This window comes from Malaclemys terrapin, chromosome 1, assembly GCF_027887155.1.
Source record: "Malaclemys terrapin pileata isolate rMalTer1 chromosome 1, rMalTer1.hap1, whole genome shotgun sequence".
Taxonomy (NCBI): domain Eukaryota; kingdom Metazoa; phylum Chordata; order Testudines; family Emydidae; genus Malaclemys; species Malaclemys terrapin.
Genome location: NC_071505.1, coordinates 112,460,807 through 112,482,335, shown reverse-complemented (window position 1 = coordinate 112,482,335; position 21,529 = coordinate 112,460,807). Strand labels below are relative to the sequence as shown.

At 42.6% G+C, this 21,529-nt stretch overlaps 1 protein-coding gene across 4 annotated transcripts; it reads right to left on the bottom strand.

The window, feature by feature from the left end:
- Positions 1-1,037: 1,037 nt before the first annotated feature.
- On the bottom strand, positions 1,038-14,675 carry LOC128841095 (aldo-keto reductase family 1 member B1-like). 4 transcript variants are annotated; one of them, XM_054035810.1, is made up of 10 exons: positions 14,588-14,675; positions 10,210-10,377; positions 9,366-9,482; positions 8,510-8,587; positions 7,664-7,786; positions 5,775-5,881; positions 4,867-4,948; positions 4,308-4,391; positions 2,384-2,466; positions 1,038-1,388 (listed from the first exon to the last, which is right to left on the bottom strand). In XM_054035810.1, the coding sequence occupies exons 1-10, from the start codon at positions 14,651-14,653 to the stop codon at positions 1,349-1,351; spliced, it is 948 nt and encodes a 315-aa protein (XP_053891785.1). In that variant the 5' UTR covers positions 14,654-14,675; the 3' UTR covers positions 1,038-1,348. The 4 variants fall into 4 exon arrangements, with proteins under 4 accessions (XP_053891785.1, XP_053891800.1, XP_053891792.1 ...); XM_054035825.1 differs by lacking the exon at positions 14,588-14,675 and adding an exon at positions 9,043-9,068 and having other exon boundaries at positions 10,210-10,300; XM_054035817.1 differs by lacking the exon at positions 4,308-4,391.
- Positions 14,676-21,529: the final 6,854 nt, after the last annotated feature.

Here is a 21,529-nt window from a genome sequence, read left to right as displayed (position 1 = left end):
ATTTGAGAAACATGGGTCTCCCCCATGAAATCTGTATAATATAGGGTAAAAGCACACAAAAGGCCAGATTTCACAGACTGTGACGTTTTTCGTGGCTGTGAATTTGGTAGGGCCCTAGGTATAAATGCACAGTAAAATAGTCTGACCTAAACAGCTTAAAGTCTAAGGGTACGTCTTCACTTACCGGAGGGTCTGGTGGCAGGCAATCGATGTTCTGGGATCGATTTATCGCGTCTGGTTAAGACGCGATAAATCGATCCTGGATCGATCCTGGAAGTGCTCGCCGTCGACGCCGGTACTCCAGCTCGCCGAGAGGAGTACGCGGCATCGACGGGGGTGCCTTCCTGCCGCGTCTGGACCCGCGGTAAGTTCGGACTAAGGTACTTCGAATTCAGCTACGTTATTAACATAGCTGAATTTGCGTACCTTAGTCCGGGGGCTTAGTGGGGACCAGGCCTAACTGTTCTGCTCCCTTGTATTAAATGAAGTTATAGCAACAAAGAATTTATATCCACTTATCTCATGAAGGCATCTTGAAACTGAATGAGCTGTTTTATGCCTATGTATTTAGGTGTCAACATATCTTCTGAGATTAAATTATGTTTTAACGATGGACTAGGTGTCTTAATGCTAGTGGACTAGATTCTGCTACTATACAAAGAAATGAGTCCAAATGCCATGAGCATTCTGTTAATACCGCTACAAAAGATATTGTTTACTTTAATTGCTAGAAATTTGTTCACAAGGCCGGTAGGTCAAGGATTATTAAAACTTGTTTACCTGTCTCATTACTAAAGGCCTGTGGAATAAATTTTACTAAAGGTGAAAACATGCATTTATATTGTAAAAACAAGTATCAGAGGGGTAGCCGGGTTAGTCTGAATCTGTAAAAATCAACAGAGGGTCCTGTGGCACCTTTAAGACTAACAGAAGTATTGGGAGCATAAGCTTTCGTGGGTAAGAACCTCACTTCTGAAGAAGATGCATCTGAAGAAGTGAGGTTCTTACCCACGAAAACTTATGCTCCCAATACTTCTGTTAGTCTTAAAGGTGCCACAGGACCCTCTGTTGCTTATTGTAAAAACAAAATCTCAGACAGCTAAAGGACTACAGTAGTAATAGTAGATGTAAGGGCAGCAAATTGGACTGTCTTCAGGCTTTGTTCTTCAAGCTTCTTGTAGAATCTTCTCTGCCAGTAGGCAGTACATAATACATTTACACTGGTGATTAAATGATGCCATAATTGTATAGTGCACGTGAACATGCTCATCAGTTCAGCTAACCAGACTAAAGGATCAGCAGAATCCAATCATTCTAAGCCCTGAAGAATGTCAAGACAATGCCAGGTTTAATCTTCTCTGAAAGGATAGTCCTTGTGATTTGTGCACCTAGAGAAAGAGAGAAAGTTATTCTAAAGTCCTTACAGTGTACACTACAAGGATCAGCACTGATGCAGTCTCAAGGTTAAAGAGAGGAGTTTGAAATGTGCATAATCTCTAATTATAGTGGACATTTAAAGTGTTTATCCAGCCTCCCTCACTGGCCTAACTTATACAGGATAACTCATGTTAACTCTCTGCTTTTTGTAATCAATAGAGGATTTGGGTATTCTGCAATTTAAATAGGCAGGCTTGAACTCCTGTCATTCAAAAGGTAGTTTTCCCCTGTAGATTTGTAACTGTTTAGATTTTACATTATGATCTTGATGTCAGAAGGAATATACTGTACTTTACATTTATTTAGCACACCGTAACCGAGGCTACCAAATTTCTTTGCAATATTAAGCCACACATTTGTGAGGTACAGTATGTCCGTAGTAGTCACTTCACAGATTGTTACATTGGGAAAAGAGAATAAATAGCAGAGCTAGGAATAGATCTGAAATGTCAGGATCCAACCACTCTACAATACAGACACTACATTAATAATCTCTGTATGGGTAATACATGACCTCTCTTTTCTAGATTTACTAACTTACAAGGATTAGATAATTTAGTAGAACATTAATTTCTGAATTGTAATTTTACACTGAACATATTTTAGTCAGATGAGTAGCAAAAAATTGAGAAATCTGAAACCTATCTATTTTGGAGCTGTAAATCTATTTTAATTTGCTAACACATGTTTAGCTCATAGTAGCTTGACATCTACATATTAAAAGCTATTTTAACATGATAAATCCTGTATAAATCACAATTCTGCAAAGGGGTACAAGCTGACTAGTATTCTAGTGAATGCTAGCATGGGATTTCAGTGGCTTTGAATATGACATTTTGTTAGAGGTCCATTGTTCAGTTTCCTACTCACCATTTAAAAAATGAGGATATAAATGTTCTACAATAAATGTGGATTTGCCATGCATTCTGCTAGATGAGACACTCACATGTTTATGGAACAGATTCTACATCTCCTCTTAAAGCTGAGGATGGTTTCCATCTCCTCTTTAGTTAATTCAAAGTCAAACACCTTAAAAGGAGAGCAAGAGAGGCAAACACACAAAATAAGATGTACAAGAAGTATATTTAAGTGGCTTCCAGGTCAGGATACTGCAGAGATGAGGAGGAATGCATTATAGTTGTTTAGGTGACAGAAGGAACACAACTTCATGAGCAAATGTTGCAATGAATGCCCACATTTCTGAGTGGGTAATAAAATATGTGGACCAAAATTTCAAATGTGGGGTACCTAAAGCCAGGCCTATAAATTAAATGGCCTGATTTTCACAGTTGCAACTCCTAATTTAGTCAAAGGGACCTGTAATGGCTTTGCAAGTGCTCAGCACCTGTGAGTATCAGGTCACTTAATTTATATGCTTAATTATTGGTGCCATGTTTCCAGGGGCGGCTCTAGCTTTTCTGCCGCCCCAAGCACGGCAGGCAGATGGCCTTCGGCGGCTTGCCTGTGGGAGGTTCCCAGTCCCGCAGATTCGTCAGCTTGCCTGCGGGAGGTCCCCGGTCCCGCAGATTTGGCGGCATGCCTGCGGGAGGTCCTCCGGTCCTGCGGCTTCGGCGTACCCACCGCCGAATTACCGCCGAAGCCGCAGGACTGGCGAACCTCCCACAGGCATGCTGCCGAAGGCTGCCTGACTGCTGCTCTCACAGGGACTGGCAGGGCGCCCCTCCCCCCCCCCCCCCCCGCAGCTTGCCACCCCAGACACGTGCTTGGAGCGCTGGTGCCTGGAGCCACCGCTGCATGTTCCAAATTTTGGCCTTGAATTATGAATACTACTCTACAATACAATATAGCATGATTCTACCAGCTGGGTTCTTGTATTATAATTTAGGATGTCACTAACCACTCAACTCACCGACAAGATCAATTTTTTTTTTATTTTGCTGAAAGAGATAGTTCAGTTAGACTTTCAAATGTTTACAAATGAGGGATAATTCAGAGGAAGGAAACATATGTTTGCATGGCCTGATCCTCCAAACCATTACTCAAGCCATCTCTCATATATTCAGTAGGATATTTACTTTAGTATAAGTATGCAGGGTTTGGCTCTTCATTAGGGGTAACCACAGTGTAGCCTGTGTTAGCACTTAAGAATTGTTGTAGGTATGAGTGACTGACTTAGCTTCAGATCTGTGGGTGTTACCTCAAAGAGGTGATGGTGTCAATGAGAATTCTATTTACTCTATTTTAATTGTCTCCAAATTCTTAGTTGTTATACAGTTACTGGAGCCTAGAAGAATCAACTGAGTATGGGAAATCATGTACATTAAACAAAGGGATTTGGGTGTTTTGGAATGGTCTAGCATTGAACTGACATGATGATGGAGAGAGAGAGACCATATTTTGAAAGAAAGTAGTATACGTAAACAGGCAATTCACTAATAGAATTTTAAATCAAACTGTTAGGTCACCTCTTCCAGAGGGAGGATTTGGTTTCACATTTATTTATTTGCTGGTTGTTCTGATGAAGTAAGCTAAGTGGTCACCATTTAAAAAAAAACTTCAGCATTTACCATGTTATCATATAGTCATATCTGAGAGACCCCAGTTATTTCTCATTCTAAGTACACCTCTACCCCGATATAACGCTGTCCTCGGGAGCCAAAAAATCTTACCGTGTTATAGGTGAAACCGTGTTATATCGAGCTTGCTTTGATCTGCCGGAGCATGCACCCCACCCCCCTCCACTCCCCCAGAGTGCTGTTTTACTGCGTTATATCCAAATTCGTGTTATATCAGGTCGCGTTATATCGGGGTAGAGGTGTATAAGGGAAAACTATGATATTGGTAAGGTAAAGCAGGTTTCCTGTATAAACTTGCAATGGGACCTATAAGTATCTTATTTGCAACATTACCTTAAAATTCTCCTCAATACGATGTGGAGTGACAGACTTGGGAATTACACTCACATTTCTTTGGATGTGGAACCGGATCAGAACCTACAGCAACAAATCAGGAATGTGGCAAATTCAGAAGACAATGCCATGCCTCCTTTCACATTCCATAGTGAATAAATCCCCTAGCTCGAAGAGTTACCACAGGAGGAAGCAATGTAGCAAAGCCAACCTAATTTTTGCACATACTCATTTATTACTAGTATTCATGAGACCAAGATGGCAACTAATGACTGCCATTGACTGAAAATTTGAGGCTGACTAATGGTGATGCATATGAATGATGTAGCTACCCCTTTCAAGCTAATGCCCTCAATTTCACACAGTTTACTGGTCAGTAATCTTTCCCCATCCCTTCTGTAATGCAATCAGATTAAATACGATATATTTAAAGCATCATACTACAAAGGAAACATAACAGGGGACAGAATTGGGTGCAATTCCTTTGTGAAAGACGTTAGCCAGCACAAGAGGATTACATTTTAGAAAGGGAAAAAAAAGCTGTATAATAAGTCTGTACCTGAGCTGAGGTTTTGCTGTACTTGGCTGCAATTTCCTTTATCTTGGGGTCATCCAAGAGGAAAAAGTCTTCGGACTTGGGCCTACAAAAATAAAAAGTAGACACTTTGATGGAAAAGATAATTGTGTTTTTCCACCACTAAACATCATAGGGTTCATAAGATAATTGGTAATTTAGGAACAAAAGAATTTATGGCATACTTTAATTCACCCCCTCACGCTGCCCCTTTCCCCCCTAAATATCATTCTTCACATTATTTTATCATGAGTAGGCATTTGGGAATAGCCAAGTTTTGCATAGAAGTTAGATATAGCTCATTCCAATATACTCCAATAAGATGTTCTATAGTCTAGGATTTAACACTGAGAATATCTTCCCTCTGGCTCCCAAGAGTTTCATCCTTCATGATCAGAGTTTCCCTGGTAGGAAATGGATGGAGAGTGGATGTCTCTGAGATAGTCTAGAGGGTTTTGAAGATTAGAACCAGAGACAAGCTATCTCAAGCTCACCAAATGTTTGTTACAATGAATGCATGAAACTGATGTTTTCATGACAGGTTTTTTATTATGATTTTGTAATCTTTCATTAAGTTGTTAAAGAATGTTAAATAAATTGATCAGAATTCAACTAAGAATTTTCTTCACCAGTTCACAAATTGATTGCTTGTTTTTTTATTAAAATACATCCATCCAATCAGACTGAGTCCCACACATTAATCCATTAATTCAATAAGAGATTAATGGTTTCTATGTAATTGTGCAGATTTAAGAGGAATTTTGAGGTTTTGTAATCTATAATAATTTATCAATTATTTTCATTTTTTATTTCATCCACCTATGGTAATATGTGAATATTAATTTATTGAACTCAGATCTAAAAAGAAAACAAGATATAGAAAACATTCTTACCAAGGCCAGTTGGGAGCTCCAAGGGGACAGTATGCAGTGACAGCGATCCCTTGGGACTGGCAATACTTAACCAGCTCTTCCTGAGGAAGGTATGGGTGGCTCTCAATCTACAAGCATGAACACTAAGTTTATGCAAAGGCAGACTGTACTACTGTTCTTCAGAGTACGGACACTGTGGTGATTTACTGAAGGATATATAATAGCACAAGCTTCTCCATAGAATACATCCCCACTAACCTCCAGAAGATGGCTTCTTTTGGAACTAGTTATATATATAGTTCAATAGTTATAACTAGTTCAATATATAGTTGAACCTTAGAGTTATAGACACTTCAGAAATGAAGGCTAGCCATAACTCTGAAATGGTCCATAACTCTGAACAAAACATTACAGACTTCAGTCACGGGGGAGTTGGGGCTCCAGCTGCAGGGTGGGGATGGGGGTCAGGGCATCTGACCCTAGGGGCCGCCAGGACTCTTGGCAGGGGGCTCAGGGCTTCTGCCTTATGGAAACATTGGGGCTCAGGGCTTTAGACCTGGGGGGAGCATTAGGGCTTGAAGCTTCAGTCCCGCCTCTCTGTTCCTGGCTTCAGCCTCGCAGGGGGCATCAGGGCTTCAGACCCGCAGCTCCATTCCCAGCTTCAGCCCCACGGGAGTTGCCAGGCATCAGGGCTTTAGCTATCGGGGGGAAACACTGGGGCTGAAACTGACACTCCCCTCGTAGCTAGAGCCCCGATGACCAGGGCTGAAGCTGGGAACGGAGTCACAGGGCTGAAGTCCCAAGCCCCAGTGCTCCCCCCAGTCGAAAGCCCTGAGCCCCAGTGCTCCCGAGGGTCAGAAGTCCCCAGCTGAAGCCATGAGCCCCAGGGCTAAAGCCCTGAGGCAGTACAGTATTTGCTGGTGTTTGGGGCTGGTACCTAATTGATGACTTCTGGTTTCATAGGGTGGCCGGTTGACTGGTAAGTCCATAACTCTGGTGTTCATATCTTTGAGGTTCTACTGTACTTTAAATTATCTAAAGGCACTCCTTCTGCAAGGAATAGTTAAAGAACTGACTTGAACGAACTGGATTGGTTTGTACTTTTAGTTTCTTGTGATCTCATTGCTGATTAAGCACAACCTTGTGCTAAGCTTGCTTCCATTCGGTAATATGCCACAGAGTGACTGTGATTGTGGGCAACTAAACGAGCTTTTCATAGGTGGTCACTAATCATGTGTTCTTTATTTTTAATAAGGTTGAAATGTTCGGTTTCCATTTTGACCTTATCACCATGGAACATTTCAATTTTTTGTTTCAGAATGGCTTTTTGTTTCAAAAATGTTTATTTTACATTTTTATATATTTTTTTATTTTTTATTTTTATATTATACCAATTACTAGATCAGTTACCAATTAGAATAACAATACAAATGATCAGTTAGAATAGCAAAGAGTACCAGTTACCAAACCAATTAGAATACCAATTACCAAGCAAATTAACGATTAGAATACTACTTAGCAATTAGAATATCAATTTTAAAAAACAATTACCAATTTATAATAGAAAATATAAAATAAAAACAAAATTAAAAATACATAAAACATCAAAATAGAAACAATGTCTCAATTCACCTGAAACTAATTTTTTTTCAGAAATTTTATTCTGTGAGCAATTTTGAAATTTCAACTTAGAACAAAAAAAATGTTAAATGTCTGAATTTCCCACGGGATGGAAATTCCAAGTTATATAACTCTAGTTCTATGTATCATAGAAAAACTAATTAACTGGTCCATTCACCAATTACACCCTTCCCAAACATACACAGACACACATGCAAGTCACATCATCTACCTGCAGCATCCTTCAGACAGGTGTTCTGCCAACACTAATGAGTCTGTAAGCAGTCTACCTGGTTATTCACTGGTTTGTATTTTAAATCAGGTTTGTTCAAGAGCCTTTTTATCTGTTCACAGTTAAAGTTGGAGATTCCAATGGATTTTGCCAGTCCTGCATCCACCAGCTCTTCCATAGCCTAAGGATACAAGAGAATCAGACATTCTATATAACTAAGGGCTTATCTACACAGGGAAATTGACTGGCATAGTTATTCTCGAATAACTCCCCCTGTGAACACACTATTCCAGAATAAAAGTAATTTTATTCCAGAATAATTAGTCTGTTTACAAAGCAGAATAATAATTTTGGAATAATGTCACTTTTCTTTCAGAGTTATCCCAGAAAAGTTATGCAAGTCAGTTTCCCCATGTAGACAAACATGGCACAAAGTGTTGGTGGTCTTATTGTTAACTTGCCTATTTTCTTTCACAAAACCAAATGATAAACCAGGTAGTTGGACCTGCCAAATACATCATGTTTTTCAGGTCCCAGAGTCTAGCTGAGAAAGGGGATACACAAAAAATAGCCCACTACATCCTCCCCTTAGGAGGCAGAGACATCTCATTCTCTTTTAAGAACAGTTTTCTTTTTGTGCTTGTTATCATTAGTATCAGTCTGCAGTTTCCTTTTTATTCCTGTAAGTCAACAATAAGACTTGATTCAGTCCCCCATCTGACAGAATGGAGAAAAGGACAAGATTCCCAAGTATTCCTTCTAAATCTGGTGACAACTATCTCATTCTCCTCTCTCCTGAAGGCTTGGCATAGCACTGTTGAGCACACACAGTTCCTGTTGCCACCCTCATCCAATAGCATTTCTGACAGAAACAAAGGGAATCTCAACTGATCAGTGAACCCACCTCCCATGTGTCCAGAAAATCTGTGCCACTTGGAATGATCATACCAGTCTCATCTGCGGGAAATAGTTCTTCTCCGACCTGTCATTGTAAGACAGATAGTTTAAAGATATCCTCCATGCCGAAATAGCTATTGTTTTTTTTTTTAATTTGCAAGTGAGTGAAGATGGATTTGTACAGGGTGTCCTGACTTGAGTTTTTGGGGGCAAAAAGAAGGAAAAAAGAATAACTCTTATTAAAGTAATTAGTTTATGAGCAGACTGGCACCATGCCAATCAGTGTGACTTGCAACTCAAGCAGAGGAAGGACAGAAGCTTATCAGTGCTTCTGTCAGTTTGTAGGGGCTCTATGGAGGTTGACAGAACAGTCGCTGGAGTAGGGAGCTGAGGACTTAGCTATCATCCCAAGTAAAGACAGAGATAGATAAGAATTCAGTACATAGACACCATCAGACAGAAATATTGTAGAATATTGTAGACAGCCAAATGACTAGATATTATGAGCCAAGAGACCTGCATTTGATTTGTATCAATTACCCTGTAATCCAGAAGTGCTGGAAATGCTGTAGAAGCAAAAAAGAAAGAAAATAAGAATGACAAAAAGGCTACATTACAGTGCCACAGCGGCATAGCTGCGGCATAGACGTACAATAAGAATGACCTTGTGAGATAGCTACTGCCTTACCAGTCAAGGGCAGCACTACTTTCCAGAGGGTACTGGGAGTGGCACCAATACACTTTGAAGAAAGTCTAGTCTTCCTTACCTGGTTAGAAGATAACTATGGCATGACTGCTAAGAAGAGGAAATTGCCTCCCTAGGACTCTGACAGAAAGGCTTAGAGGAGTTAAAGTCACAGTACCTTGAATCCCATGGGCCAGTGCATCAGGTAGAGGTCCAGATAATCCAATTTCAGTGCAGCAAGTGTATTCTGGCATGCTCCCTTCACCAGGGATTTCTCATGAAATGTGCACCACAGCTAGAGAGAGAAAACTAAGCATGACAGTTGACTTTAAATGACTATGAAATATCCGCAGCAGGACAGGGGCATGTCACACCTACCAGAGGCAGGTCTGGGAATATTATGCCTTTCATCTACAGGGGAGGTGGAGTTGATGGGTATTTTCTTACAGTTAATTTTGTTACTGGCAGTACACTTGACTAAATTAGGATTCTGCCAGATTAAGATATAGCACAATGTCACCAGTTAAGACAGCAATTAAAGAAAATAATGCAAAAAGCAAGATTGGTGACGACCCACTCACAAGTTTTCCAGTAGGTAGAAAACTATTTCTTTTGCTTACCCTTGTTGCTGCCGGGGAGAAAACCTAACATAATACTAATAAATTAATAAATTCAATCCTGCAGCAGGAATGAGCAAGAATACTGTAGCCATGCTTTCTTCCTCGGAGTCACTGAAAGCAGAGGCTGAGTTCTATTGCTGGCAAAAGAGGAGTACACAGAAAAGTGCATTCTAATCAGCCATGGATTTTTAAGAGTTTCTTTTTTCCTTCCCTCCATCCCCTTTACTTGACTACTGGAATAAAGAAAACAAAATTAATAAAGTGGATACAGTATTAAGGGGTTAATTTGCTGACTAGCTTTACTCCATGGAGCCTGCCCTTTGCATTATGTGATCTTTGTCTCTTTTCCTGCCAGCCATCAACCTGACCCCATACTTAGACTCAGGTAAATCAAAGCTGTACCTTACTGACGACAAAGAGGTCCTCCCGTGTCACAACCCCCTCCTCAATTTTCTCTTGGATCGCATCCCCTATTTCATTTTCATTCTGGTACACATAGGCACAGTCGAACTGGCGGTATCCAACATCAATGGCAAACTTCACGGCCTCTCTCACTTTCCCAATTGGGGACTGAAATGAAAAGAGAAAGCCAGAAATTTAAATATCTGAAAAATATTTCCAGCTTTCCAGTGTGATAATGGTTCATCCTCTCCTAAAATCAGGTAGTATTTGAGTGATCCTAGTTTGATTCCCATTTTCACTGAGGTTTATGGAACAAAACAACCAGTGACAACCTTGAGTCTTAAGCCACCTGTGACTGGCACTCACAAACTATGATAATAGGCACCCAAGTAATACCATAGACAGGTAGGACAAGATAGATACAAGACTGTACTATGCCATATGCATCTATTTAGGGTGAAATCTGCCCCGATGGCCAATCATGTAGATCAAGAGGGTGGGCAAGAAAGGGGCAAATCTCAAGGAATGGGAGTCAAAGTAAGATATGGTAATCATATTGCTCAACATTTGCTTTGAAAACACAGTAACAGACTCCAAGATCTGTACGTGGAAACTTTGCAAGAATTCCCTACAATGTAAGTACATGTTCCTGGAGACATCAGATTGAGAGCATGGAGGAAGGAAAACGTGATACAAGAATTCTCCAGTCCTCCCTTGCTGAAAGTTACTGGCCATGAACTGTCTCATTAGGAGTGCCCTCCAGGGGATTCTCCACATCCCTGTTGGAAACCTTCATTCACCTGCTTAACATTTCCTTTGCAGCCACAGTCATTCTGAGAGTGAGAAATTGACAGGATAATCTTTGAAGAGCTCTGCTAAACTGACCATAGGAATCAATGTTGAGTTACTTGGAATCAACACCTGGAATTAAGTTATAATTTGCCAAGAGAGAAAAAGAGGAGAAACCAAGTTTAAGGTGGGGTATTGGGAAACACAAGGAAAGACAAAATCACTGGAAATCCTCTTGACTCCTGGAAATAAACAAGCCTGCTATTGAGGAGATGGGACAGGAGGCATATGTTGATACAATGCAAAACCTTATAGAAAGTGCCACTCTCTGGATAAGGCACATAGTTTAGGATTCATTATCAATATGAACCACATAACTTTCTTGGCTAGAAAAGAACACTGAAAATTTGTTTGACAACCTTATACCAAGTCAAGTGGAAAGAGGAGAGGCATCTCAAGTAAGAACTTGCAGCAAAAGCAAAACTACACATTCCTACATTTAATGCATTATAAGATAAACAATATAATCACTGATCACTTTTTTTTAAGCCCATAGTTCTGAGTCCTGCTGATCAAAGGCTGCTTGGTTCGGGTGCTGAGTGATGATGGTGGCCTTTGACATACAAGAGGTCAGACTAGAAGATCTGGTGGTACCTTCTGGCCTTAAATTCTATTACTCTAAAAATAACACCTCTATCTGGCTTCTTGCCTGGGGTAAAAAACAAGCAGGAACTGGTTATCCCTTCTAGTGAATGTCTACTTTTTGTATAACTCTTGCGGTCTGAATTCATCTCATTTCTTGTATAAGATTCAATAACTGCAGTTCCTTCAGCAGCGTGGGAAAGCTAGCTGGTGAATGTAAAAGTGGCAGCATTCCAGGATGTACCAGTCTCTTTGTGTGGCCCCCTGCTGGAGGCCCCTCAATTCTACCATCACCCCATTCCAGGAAGGAGCAGCAAAGGTGGGTCCCCAGAGCTGCCTAGAGAGGCTGCCTAGAAGCAGCCAATCAAAGCCCAGCAATCTCAGATAAAAGGAGCTGCAGTGGCTGAATAGGTCAGTTCATGGCTGGGGCCAGAGGGAACTCGGGGCCAAGGGAGCTTGATGGGCTGTATTTGCCAAATCTGGGGGTGAGAGGACCTGTGAGCTCTAGCCCTAAGGTAATGGATGGCTGGGAAGAGGCCCAGGGAATTAATTGAAGGAATTAAAGGAGGTGGGGTGTGTGGCTGCTGTTTATAGGGACCTTGGGTTTGGACCTGGAGTAGTGGGTGGGCCCAGGTGTTGCCAGTGGCAAAGTGGCCTAAACCCTAGTGAAGGGCTGGATTAAAAAGGGCCTGGAGACATGGCTGAAGACTCTGGTGAGGATTAACAGTGTTGAACTCTGCTACTCTGGAGGGAGTTCATCCATTTGACTGTGGTACTTGGCCAGAGAGCTGAGCCACTGAAGACCTGCCTAGCAAGGTTGGCAATCTACAGAGGGTGCCAGGAGCAGCAGGAAAAAGAGACTGAAGCGCCACACCCAGCTGACAGGAGACAGTCAGGAGGTGAGTGCTCCTGTCCGAGTCAGTCGCTATGCAATGGGATTCTCAAACTGGATTCCTCGGGGGTTGTGAAGTTATTACATGGGGGGGGGGGAGGGGGCATGAGCTGTCAACCTCCACCCCAAACCCTGCTTTGCCTCCAGCATTTATAATGGTGTTAAATATATTAAAATGTTTAATTTATAAGGGGGGGGATCACACTCAGAGGCTTGCTATGTGAAAGGGGTCATCAGCATGAAAGTTTGAGAACCACCGCTATACGATATGCTGTACAGTATCTAGGAGCCGCTGTACTAAAGTATAGTATAAAAGCTCTGTGTGGAAGACAAAGCTTTTTGTGAAGAAACAAAACACGTGGTCTTTCCCATTGTGTTGGTTGGTGGCGCAGGGAGAGAGACAGGTTTGGCAATTTGTTCCATGGTTACACAACACTGCAATATGAGAGATTCAGAATTTAATCCCTTGTATTAAATTCCATTGTATTTACTGAATAGCATTTCAATTTGAGTACAGTGTGACTGTGTAAAGAAAGATCCTGTTGTAATGCAGATACAGTTGAGGATACTGTGGGAACATTAATACTGAATAGTCTTGACAAAATAACCCTAGTGATTTTTTTGTGGAAACAAACATTGAATTTTTATTGCATCTAGATAAGTTTTTTTGCAGGTGCCAGGGGCTTCTTACATCCCAAAATCTTTCCTGTCAGCCTGACGCACTTATCAGGTTCATTCAAAGATTTCACAAATCATCACTGATAACTCATATTGCAAGCATGGGATTGTAACATGAGTTCAGGGGCCTCATCCTGAGAAGTACTGGGCATGCACAATTAGCATTGGAGTCAATGGGAGCTGAAGGCACTTAGCACCTTTTGTGATTAGACCCACATAGAGGATGACAACTGGAAAGTATAAACATAAGTAAACCCTATTGACACACAAATACATTGAGAATCAGCAGTGCCTGAGAGGAAATATAGAACGAATGTAACCTTTTACAGAGCTTTAATAAAACACATGGCTGAACACCTTTCATCTTTTAATGTTGCAGATTTTGGGGACACTTGTCCATTTTGCCTACTTCTTGGAAATTAATTTGAATAGGCTCTAAAAACCTTCTCCTGCACCCCAAATCAGAAATGTGAGATCCTCAGGCAGGAACTTGCACTACCTATTTATTTGGAAAGTACCATGCATAACCGGGGGGGGGGGGGAAAGCCGGTACAAATTACTGGGGCCCAGCGGTCTGGAAGGGGGCCAGGGCCGGGCTTCCCTGGTTTTCCCCCCCCCCTCTCGTCGGCCCTGTTTAGCCAGTCTGCCCTTGCTGGGGGGCCTGAAAAAATTCCGGTCCTGGCTTCCCCCCTCCCTTCGTTGGCCCTGTTTAGCCAGTCTGCCCTTGCTGGGGGGCCTGAAAAAATTCCGGGCCTGGCTTCCCCCCCTCCCTTCGTTAGCCCTGTTTAGCCGGTCCGCCCTGGCTGGGGGGCCCGAAAAAATTCCGGGCCTGGCTCCCTCCCACCCCCATCTCCTCGTCGGCCCTGTTTAGCCGGTCCGCCGTTGCTGGGGGGCCCGAAAAAAGTTTTTCACCGGGGCCTGAACTCGCTCTCGGCAGCCCTGTGCATAACTATGGTGCTTTATAAATAAAGCAACATCCAAGTAGTTAGTACAAAGTTCCATTTGTAAATCCACTTTGATTTTTAATCAGAGTAGATGATAGAATGAATTTAAGTAACAGATGAGCATTGAGTATAAGGAAATATCACATTAAGCAGTTTTCAGGGACATCGGCCCTTACATCAAAAGGCAAATCTCCACATAAACACCACCCATTCACTCTCAAAAGATTTGACAAGTGCTTAAAGCTGTATTTGAACAGTCACACCTGCAGAATTTCAAGAGACCATAAGCTCCCAGGTAGGAGTTGCACTCTCTTGGAGAGACAGCTGCAACAGGCTTGATGACCCGTAGCAGTTTCATAGTGTCATACAGGTTACAAACTAGATTTGCTATAAGCATATGTACAGAACTGGAGTAGGCAGGTCTCATCATTACCTGCCAGGTTCCTAGTCCCAGGATAGGCATCTTTGCTTTTGTGCTCAGTTCCACGTAGGTTGTCATGGCTTGTCTGTTCTAATCCCCTTTGGAATGGAAAAATGTAAAAGAATGGGCAGTACCCTGGCAAAAGCCTTAAAGAGGTTCTTGCTCCACCTGCTTTCTGGTGATTGGCTGCAGATAGGAGTAGGAAGGGAGAATGAAGGGGAGAAGCCTCAGAAGGTGGAGGTTTCGCTTTGTCCTTCTACAGGGCTTTGTAATTCTCCAAAGAGGAAGAATTACAGTCTGCAAGTCTGCAGTAGGCTTTGTATGTGTCCTTGTATGATTTGAATTCTTTGAGGATGTTAATAAGCAAGTGGGCAAAGGTGATCCAGTGGATATAGTGTATTTGACTTGCAGAAAGTCTTTGACAAGGTCCCTCATCAAAATCTCTTAAGCAAAGTAAGCTGTCACGGGATAAGAGGGAAGGTCTTGTCATGGCTCAGTAACTGATTAATAGGAAACAAAGGGTAACAATAAATGGTCCATTTTCACAATGGAGAGAAGTAAATAGCAGGGTCCCCCAAGAATCAGTAGTAGGACCACTGTTGTTCAACATATTCATAAATGATCTGGAGAAAGGGATAAACAGTGATGTGGGGAAGTTGCAAATGCTACAAAATTACTCAAGATAGTGAAGTCCAAAGCTGACTGTGAACAGTTATAAAGGGATCTCACAAAAGTGGGTAATTGGGCAACAAAATGGCAGATGGATTTCAATGTTGATAAATGCAAAGTAATGCACAATGGAAAACATAATCCCAACTCTACATGCAAAATTATGAGGTCTAAAATACCTCAGACTACTCAAGAAAGATTTGGGAGTCGTTGTGGATAAATTATTTGAAAACATCTGCTCACTGTGCAGTGGCAGTCAAAGAACATAATTTTAGGAACCATTAGGCAAGGGATAGATAAGACCGGAACTATCATAATGCCACTATATAAATCCATGGTATGCCCATACCTTAAATACTGCATGCAGTTCTGGTCTTCCCGTCTCAAAAAAATGTATATTAGAATTGGGGGGGAAAAGTAGAAAGAATGGAAACAAAAATGATTAGGGGTATGGAACAGCTACCCTGTGAGAAGAGGTTAAGAAGACTGGGACTTCTCATTTTAAGAAAAAAGAAGACTAAGAGGGGGAATATCATGAATGATGTGGAGAAAAAATGTTTACCCCTTCACAACACAAGAATGAGGTGGTCACCGAATTAAATTTATAGGCACCAGGTTTAAAACAAAGCAGAGAAAGTACTACACACAACGCATAGTCAACCTGTGGAACTCATTGCCAGGGGATTTTGTGAAGACTAAAAGTATAACTGGGTTCAAAAAAGAATTAGATAAACTCACTGAGGGGAGGTCCATCAATGGCTATTAGCCAAGATGGTCAGGGATGCAACCCCACGCTTTGGGTATTCCTAAACCTCTGACTCCTGCTAGCTATGACTGGGCAAAGGGGGCTGGCTCACTCAATAACTGCCCTGTTCTGTTCATTCCCTCTGAAACATCTGGCATTGGCCAATGTTGGAAGACCAGAATATCAGGCTAGATGGACTACTGGTCAGACCCACTATGGCCTTGCTTATGTTCTTATTAGTTGCACAGAGCTCAAGTCAGAATTTAAAGTTAGAAGGAACCACCAGATCAGCTAGTCTGACCACCTGTATAGCACAGGCCCCAAACACCACCAAGGGATATCTCAGTGGATTGAGTATCTGCCTACTAAACCCAGGGTTATGAGTTCAATCCCTGTGGGGACCATTTAGGGATTTAAAAAAAAAAAAAAAAAAAAAAACTTAGGGACAGTACTTGGTCCTGCTAGTGAAGGCAGGGAAATGGACTCAATGACCTTTCAAGGTCCCTTCCAGTTCTATGAGAGATATATCTCCATATAATAATTAATTTTGGGCATTCAACTCTATTCTAAAACCAATTACCTCAGAAAATCCCTTTTTAAGGCCTATTTGAAGTTCCTAATTTAATTTAACAATTATGGGTTTTGATTAGACATTCTGTGGAGTCTGTGCTCATTATGAACAAAGTTACCTCAAATTCTTTCTAAAGACCGACTGAGGCTCCAAACTTAATATGGTACCAAAAATTCCTGTGTCACATTGGGCCCTCTGAGGAGTCTGTGCATTTTAATTCCTTTTCTGAAAAGGCTTTACCTCAGAAAAATCTCTTCTGAAGCCTGTTTGAGGCTCCTATTTGAATATGGTGGAAATGCAGCAGGCTTCTCCATTGGGCTCATGGGCAAGAAATGTGCCATCAAACAAAGAAAATGGTCTTGTACAAGAGGCCAGGACTGTCTTTTCAGCAAGGCACTGCACAGCTGCAACTTTGATTCAGAGGAGATTTTGATGAAGAGCCAAGTCCCTCTTAGCCAGTCAGATTGCTTTAGGAATGGAATTTGGAGGGAGCCATCTTCTCTCCCCCTGAAAGGACAGAGGGGGGGTTTCTGAAATTCAGCCTGGGGAAGGGATGGCTTGACTTAGGCCAGAATAAGAATCATCTCACCTTGAAGAGGGGAGATCAGTAAGAAAACCCTATGAATAGCAGCCCAAAAAGGAAGAGCTACAGGAAGGCTCTGGAGAAGCCAGTTAAGGACCAGAGAGAGCCTCAGCTCACAGGGTCAGAAGGGCAATAACTACAATTGAGAGCCACCAGCCCAGCACATAGCCTTAAAGACTTTAGAATCCCTGATATGGCTCTTCTGCAGGAATATGTGGGGCCTCAGGCAGTAGAATTCATCTAGACACAAAGAATTCTTGTGATCAGCAGGGCCACCCAGAGGATTCAGGGGGTCTGGGGCAAAGCAATTTCAGGGGCCCCTTCCATAAATTTTTTTTGCAATACTATATTCTCATGTGGGGCCTGGGGCAAATTGCCCCACTTGCTCCCCCCCATGAGCAGCCCTGGGAAAAACAAACCTTCCGCACCTTGGCACAAACCCAGTTTTGAGAACTTCTTTACAAGGTATCACTGGTTCTCAGCATCAGCTAGTGCTAAAAGGCACTAAAGCTCATTAAAAGGGTTGGACAAATATTTTCCGTCAACTTTTTTTGGATCAAAAACTAGGGTTTTTTAAAAAGCAGGAAAAATCACTGACAATGTCTGCTTTCCTTCAAAATTTGTTGTTTTCTTTTTAATTGAAAAGCTGAAATTAGTCTGCCAAAACCTGAACATGGTTTGGGGTTTCAGAAGTGTGTGGCCAAATATTTGCTGCATGCTGTGTTTGATTGTTTAAAGAAACAATAAAAAAATTCTGCTTAAAAAAAATCCAAAACTTTTGAACCACCTCAGCTTGTGACCAAACGCCTGAGCCCATCCAGTCAGATTTTTCCAGGTTTCTGATATTCTGCTGGCTTCCTTGACTCGTATCTGTCTCCATAACATTGGGTTCATTTAGGTTAGAACATAAGAATGTCCATACTGGGTCAGACCAAAGGTCCATTCAGCCCAGTATCCTGTCTACTGACAGTGACCAATGCCAAGTGCCCCAGAGGGAGTGAATCTAACAGGTAATGATCAAGTGATCTCTCTCCTGCCATCCATCTCCACCCTCTGACAAACAGAGGCTAGGGACACCATTCCTTACCCATCCTGGCTAATAGCCATTAATGGACTTAGACAAACCCATGCATTTAACTGTTTCCTAGAGACTAGCTCCATAGGGTCCCTCACAAACTAGATGGTTACTGTGGGTTTGTCTTTAGTATAGCTTATGTACATACTCCACGAACTAAGCATTTGAGCTTGTTCCATAATCTGGGATGAGCCTATGTTGTGAAACTGAAATGCTCAAAATAGCACACGCATGTAAATGGACACAGGGTGCTAAAATTAAATTAACCCAGGGGTTCTCAAACTGGGGGTCAGGACCCCTCAGGGGGTCACGAGGTTATTACTGGGGGTCGTGAGCTGTCAGCCTCCACCTCAAACTCTGCTTTGCCTCCAGCATTTATAATAGTATTAAATATATAAAAGTGTTTTTAATTGATAAGGGGGGGGGGTCGCACTCAGAGATTTGCTATGTGAAAGGGGTCACCAGTACTAAAGTTTGAGAACCACTGAATTAACCCCTCTGAAGCCTTGGGGAATGCAGGGGAGTGGGAGGCTTCCCTTGGTAGGGTTGGGAAGGAGGTAGGTGGTGTAGGATATTGCTCTTCTCATGTGATCCCTCCCCCAGTGGCTAATTTTAAATGAAGTTTCCCTTCCCTGACATTAATCTCCCTATGGCACTGAAATTAAATATAAACTATAATTTGGCATTTGAGAAGTGAAAGGGATGGTAGCCCTAAGGCAAAAGCTAACAGCTTGGCTCTTCTGCAAGCCTCAAACTGCTGAATGAGTTTTAGGGTAGGGAAGGCTGTGCCTCCCAAACAGCCTGGCCCTACCCCCTATCCGACCCCCACCCACTTCCTGCCCCCCGACTGCCCCCCTCAGAATCCCCGACCCATCCTGCTCCCTGTCCCCTCACCGTTCCCCAGAGACCCCCCCCAACCACCACCCAGGACCCCACCCCACTCCCTGTCCCCTGACTGCCCCAACCCCTATGCATCCCCCCACACCAAGTCCTGACAAACCCCTGGAACACCCACGATCCAACCCCCCTGTCCCGACTGTCCCTGGGACTCCCTGCCCCTTATCCAACCCCCCCGGCCCCTTACCCCTGACTCCCCCCTCACCCGGAGCCTCAGCGCACCACATCCAGGAGCGTCCCTGGACAGCGCTGCAGCGTGGCTCCGGTGGGGCCTGAGCTCCTCCCCGCTCAGCGCCGCGTGGTAAGGGGGCGGGGCTGTGAGCTCCAGGCCAAGGGGAGGGAACTCAGGCCCCGCTGGAGCCAGCCGCTTTAGCTCTGTCCAGGGCTGCTCCTGGATGCAGTGCGCTGAGGCTCCGGGTGAGGGGCAGAGGTGGGGTCGGGCTGGGGAGGGAGCCTCAGCCATTCTCGTGGGGGCCCCTGTGGAGTCAGGGGCCTGGGGCAAATTGCCCCACTTGCCCCCCCCCCCCCGGGCGGCCCTGGTGATCAGTAGTTGTTCAAATTGTTAACAGTTATGCCCTAATGTTGTTCACCCAGTTCAGTGGTGTTTAGTGTAAACAGTCTCATTACACTCTGTCTTTTCACTGAGTGTAAAGGTCCTTTTTAATGTCTCTTCTGTGTGTCATTCCTGGGTGAATGCCCACAAGGCAAATCACTTGACAAGTCTGATTCTGTTTAATTTCAGAATCAGTTTAATTTATTAATCACAAAAAAGGAACTCTACACAATATTTTTCTCATTAATAAATTAAAGTTGATAGTGTGATTATTTTTGGGGGGGGAGATTTTTTTTTACTCAGTTCAGACTGCATAAGCCAAACTTCAGCCTGAAATAAACATTTATGTCCAAGTGATATTAAGCTGCTATAACATATTCATGAGTTACCCAATACTGACTCCCACTAATGCCAAAATAACTCTCTCCTATTTTCTTTGCTGTTTCTTGGAACTGAAGAACATCTGAAGCCTGAGGGTGAGTCAGCCAGAGATCAAGCAATGGAATTAGCACAGTTTGCTGTTTCTACCTCAGTGCTCCTTTTCAGTAAGACTCAGAAATCTTAAGAGCAAGAGAGGGAATAGAAAGGTTACCAGTGCCAGCAGTAAGTCTTCTATATCTCTGCTTTTGGCCTTTTCTGTTTGTTTTATTGAAGGTCTTGCTGCTGTGAATGGCCTCATTTCTTGGTCTAGGCAAGAGCATGAATATATTTGTCTCATACAATGTGTGAAAATTCCTTTCCCCCTGGAGATGTAGCCTCAAGGAGATGTCCTGTAACTGCAGATGTATGGTTTTGTGGCTTTATTCCACACATCATGCTACTTGTCCAATTCATATCAATGACCGCTCTTTTAGATCATCCTCAAATGTTACCAATCAAACACAATTCCTGTCATAACTATAAAGGGAAGGGTAACAGCTGTCCTGTGTACAGTACTATAAAATCCCTCCTGGCCAGAGACTCCAAAATCCTTTTCCCTGTAAAGGGTTAAGAAGCTCAGGTAACCTGGCTGGCATCTGACCTAAAGGACCAATAAGGGGACAAGATACTTTCAAATCTTGGGGGCTGGGGAGGTTTTTGTTTGTGTTCTTTGTTTGGGAGTGTGTTCGTTCTCGGGACTGAGAGGGACCAGACATCAATCCAGGTTCTCCACATCTTTCTAAACAAGTCTCTCCTATTTCAAACTTGTGAGTAAATAGCCAGGCAAGGCGTGTTAGTTTTCCTTTGTTTTCTCAACTTGTAAATGTACCTTTTACTTGAGTGTTTATCTTTGTTTGCTGTGCTTTGAACCTAAGACTAGAGGGGAGTCCTCTGAGCTCTTTAAGTGTGATTACCCTGTAAGGTTAATTTCCATACTGATTTTACAGAGATGAGTTTTACTTTTTTTCTTTAATTAAAAGCCTTCTTTTTAAGAACCTGATTGATTTTTCCTTGTTTTAAAATCCAAGGGGTTTGGATCTGTATTCACCAGGGAATTGGTGAAGGTTTTTCAAGGCTTCCCAGGAAGGGAATCCATTGAACTGGTGGCAGCGGAACCAGAGCTAAGCTGGTAGTTAAGCTTAGAAGTTTTCATGCAGGCCCCTACATTTGTACCCTGAAGTTCAAAGTGGGGATACAGCCTTGACAATCCCATTGTATCTCACACTGAAAATGATGCAGCTAGCTATCTGTCCTTTGCGCTGACCCTGTGACACTGCCATGCAGCAAAAACAGTTTCACTTCTGTGTCTGTGCTTCCTGCGTTTAGCAGGGCTAAAATGCATCAAGTCAGACCCTGGTAGGAGAAAATACATCCTATCAATCAAAGGTGACACCAGCTACTTAAGCAGTAGTGTTGACAGGCTACCTTATTGGCCAAAGTG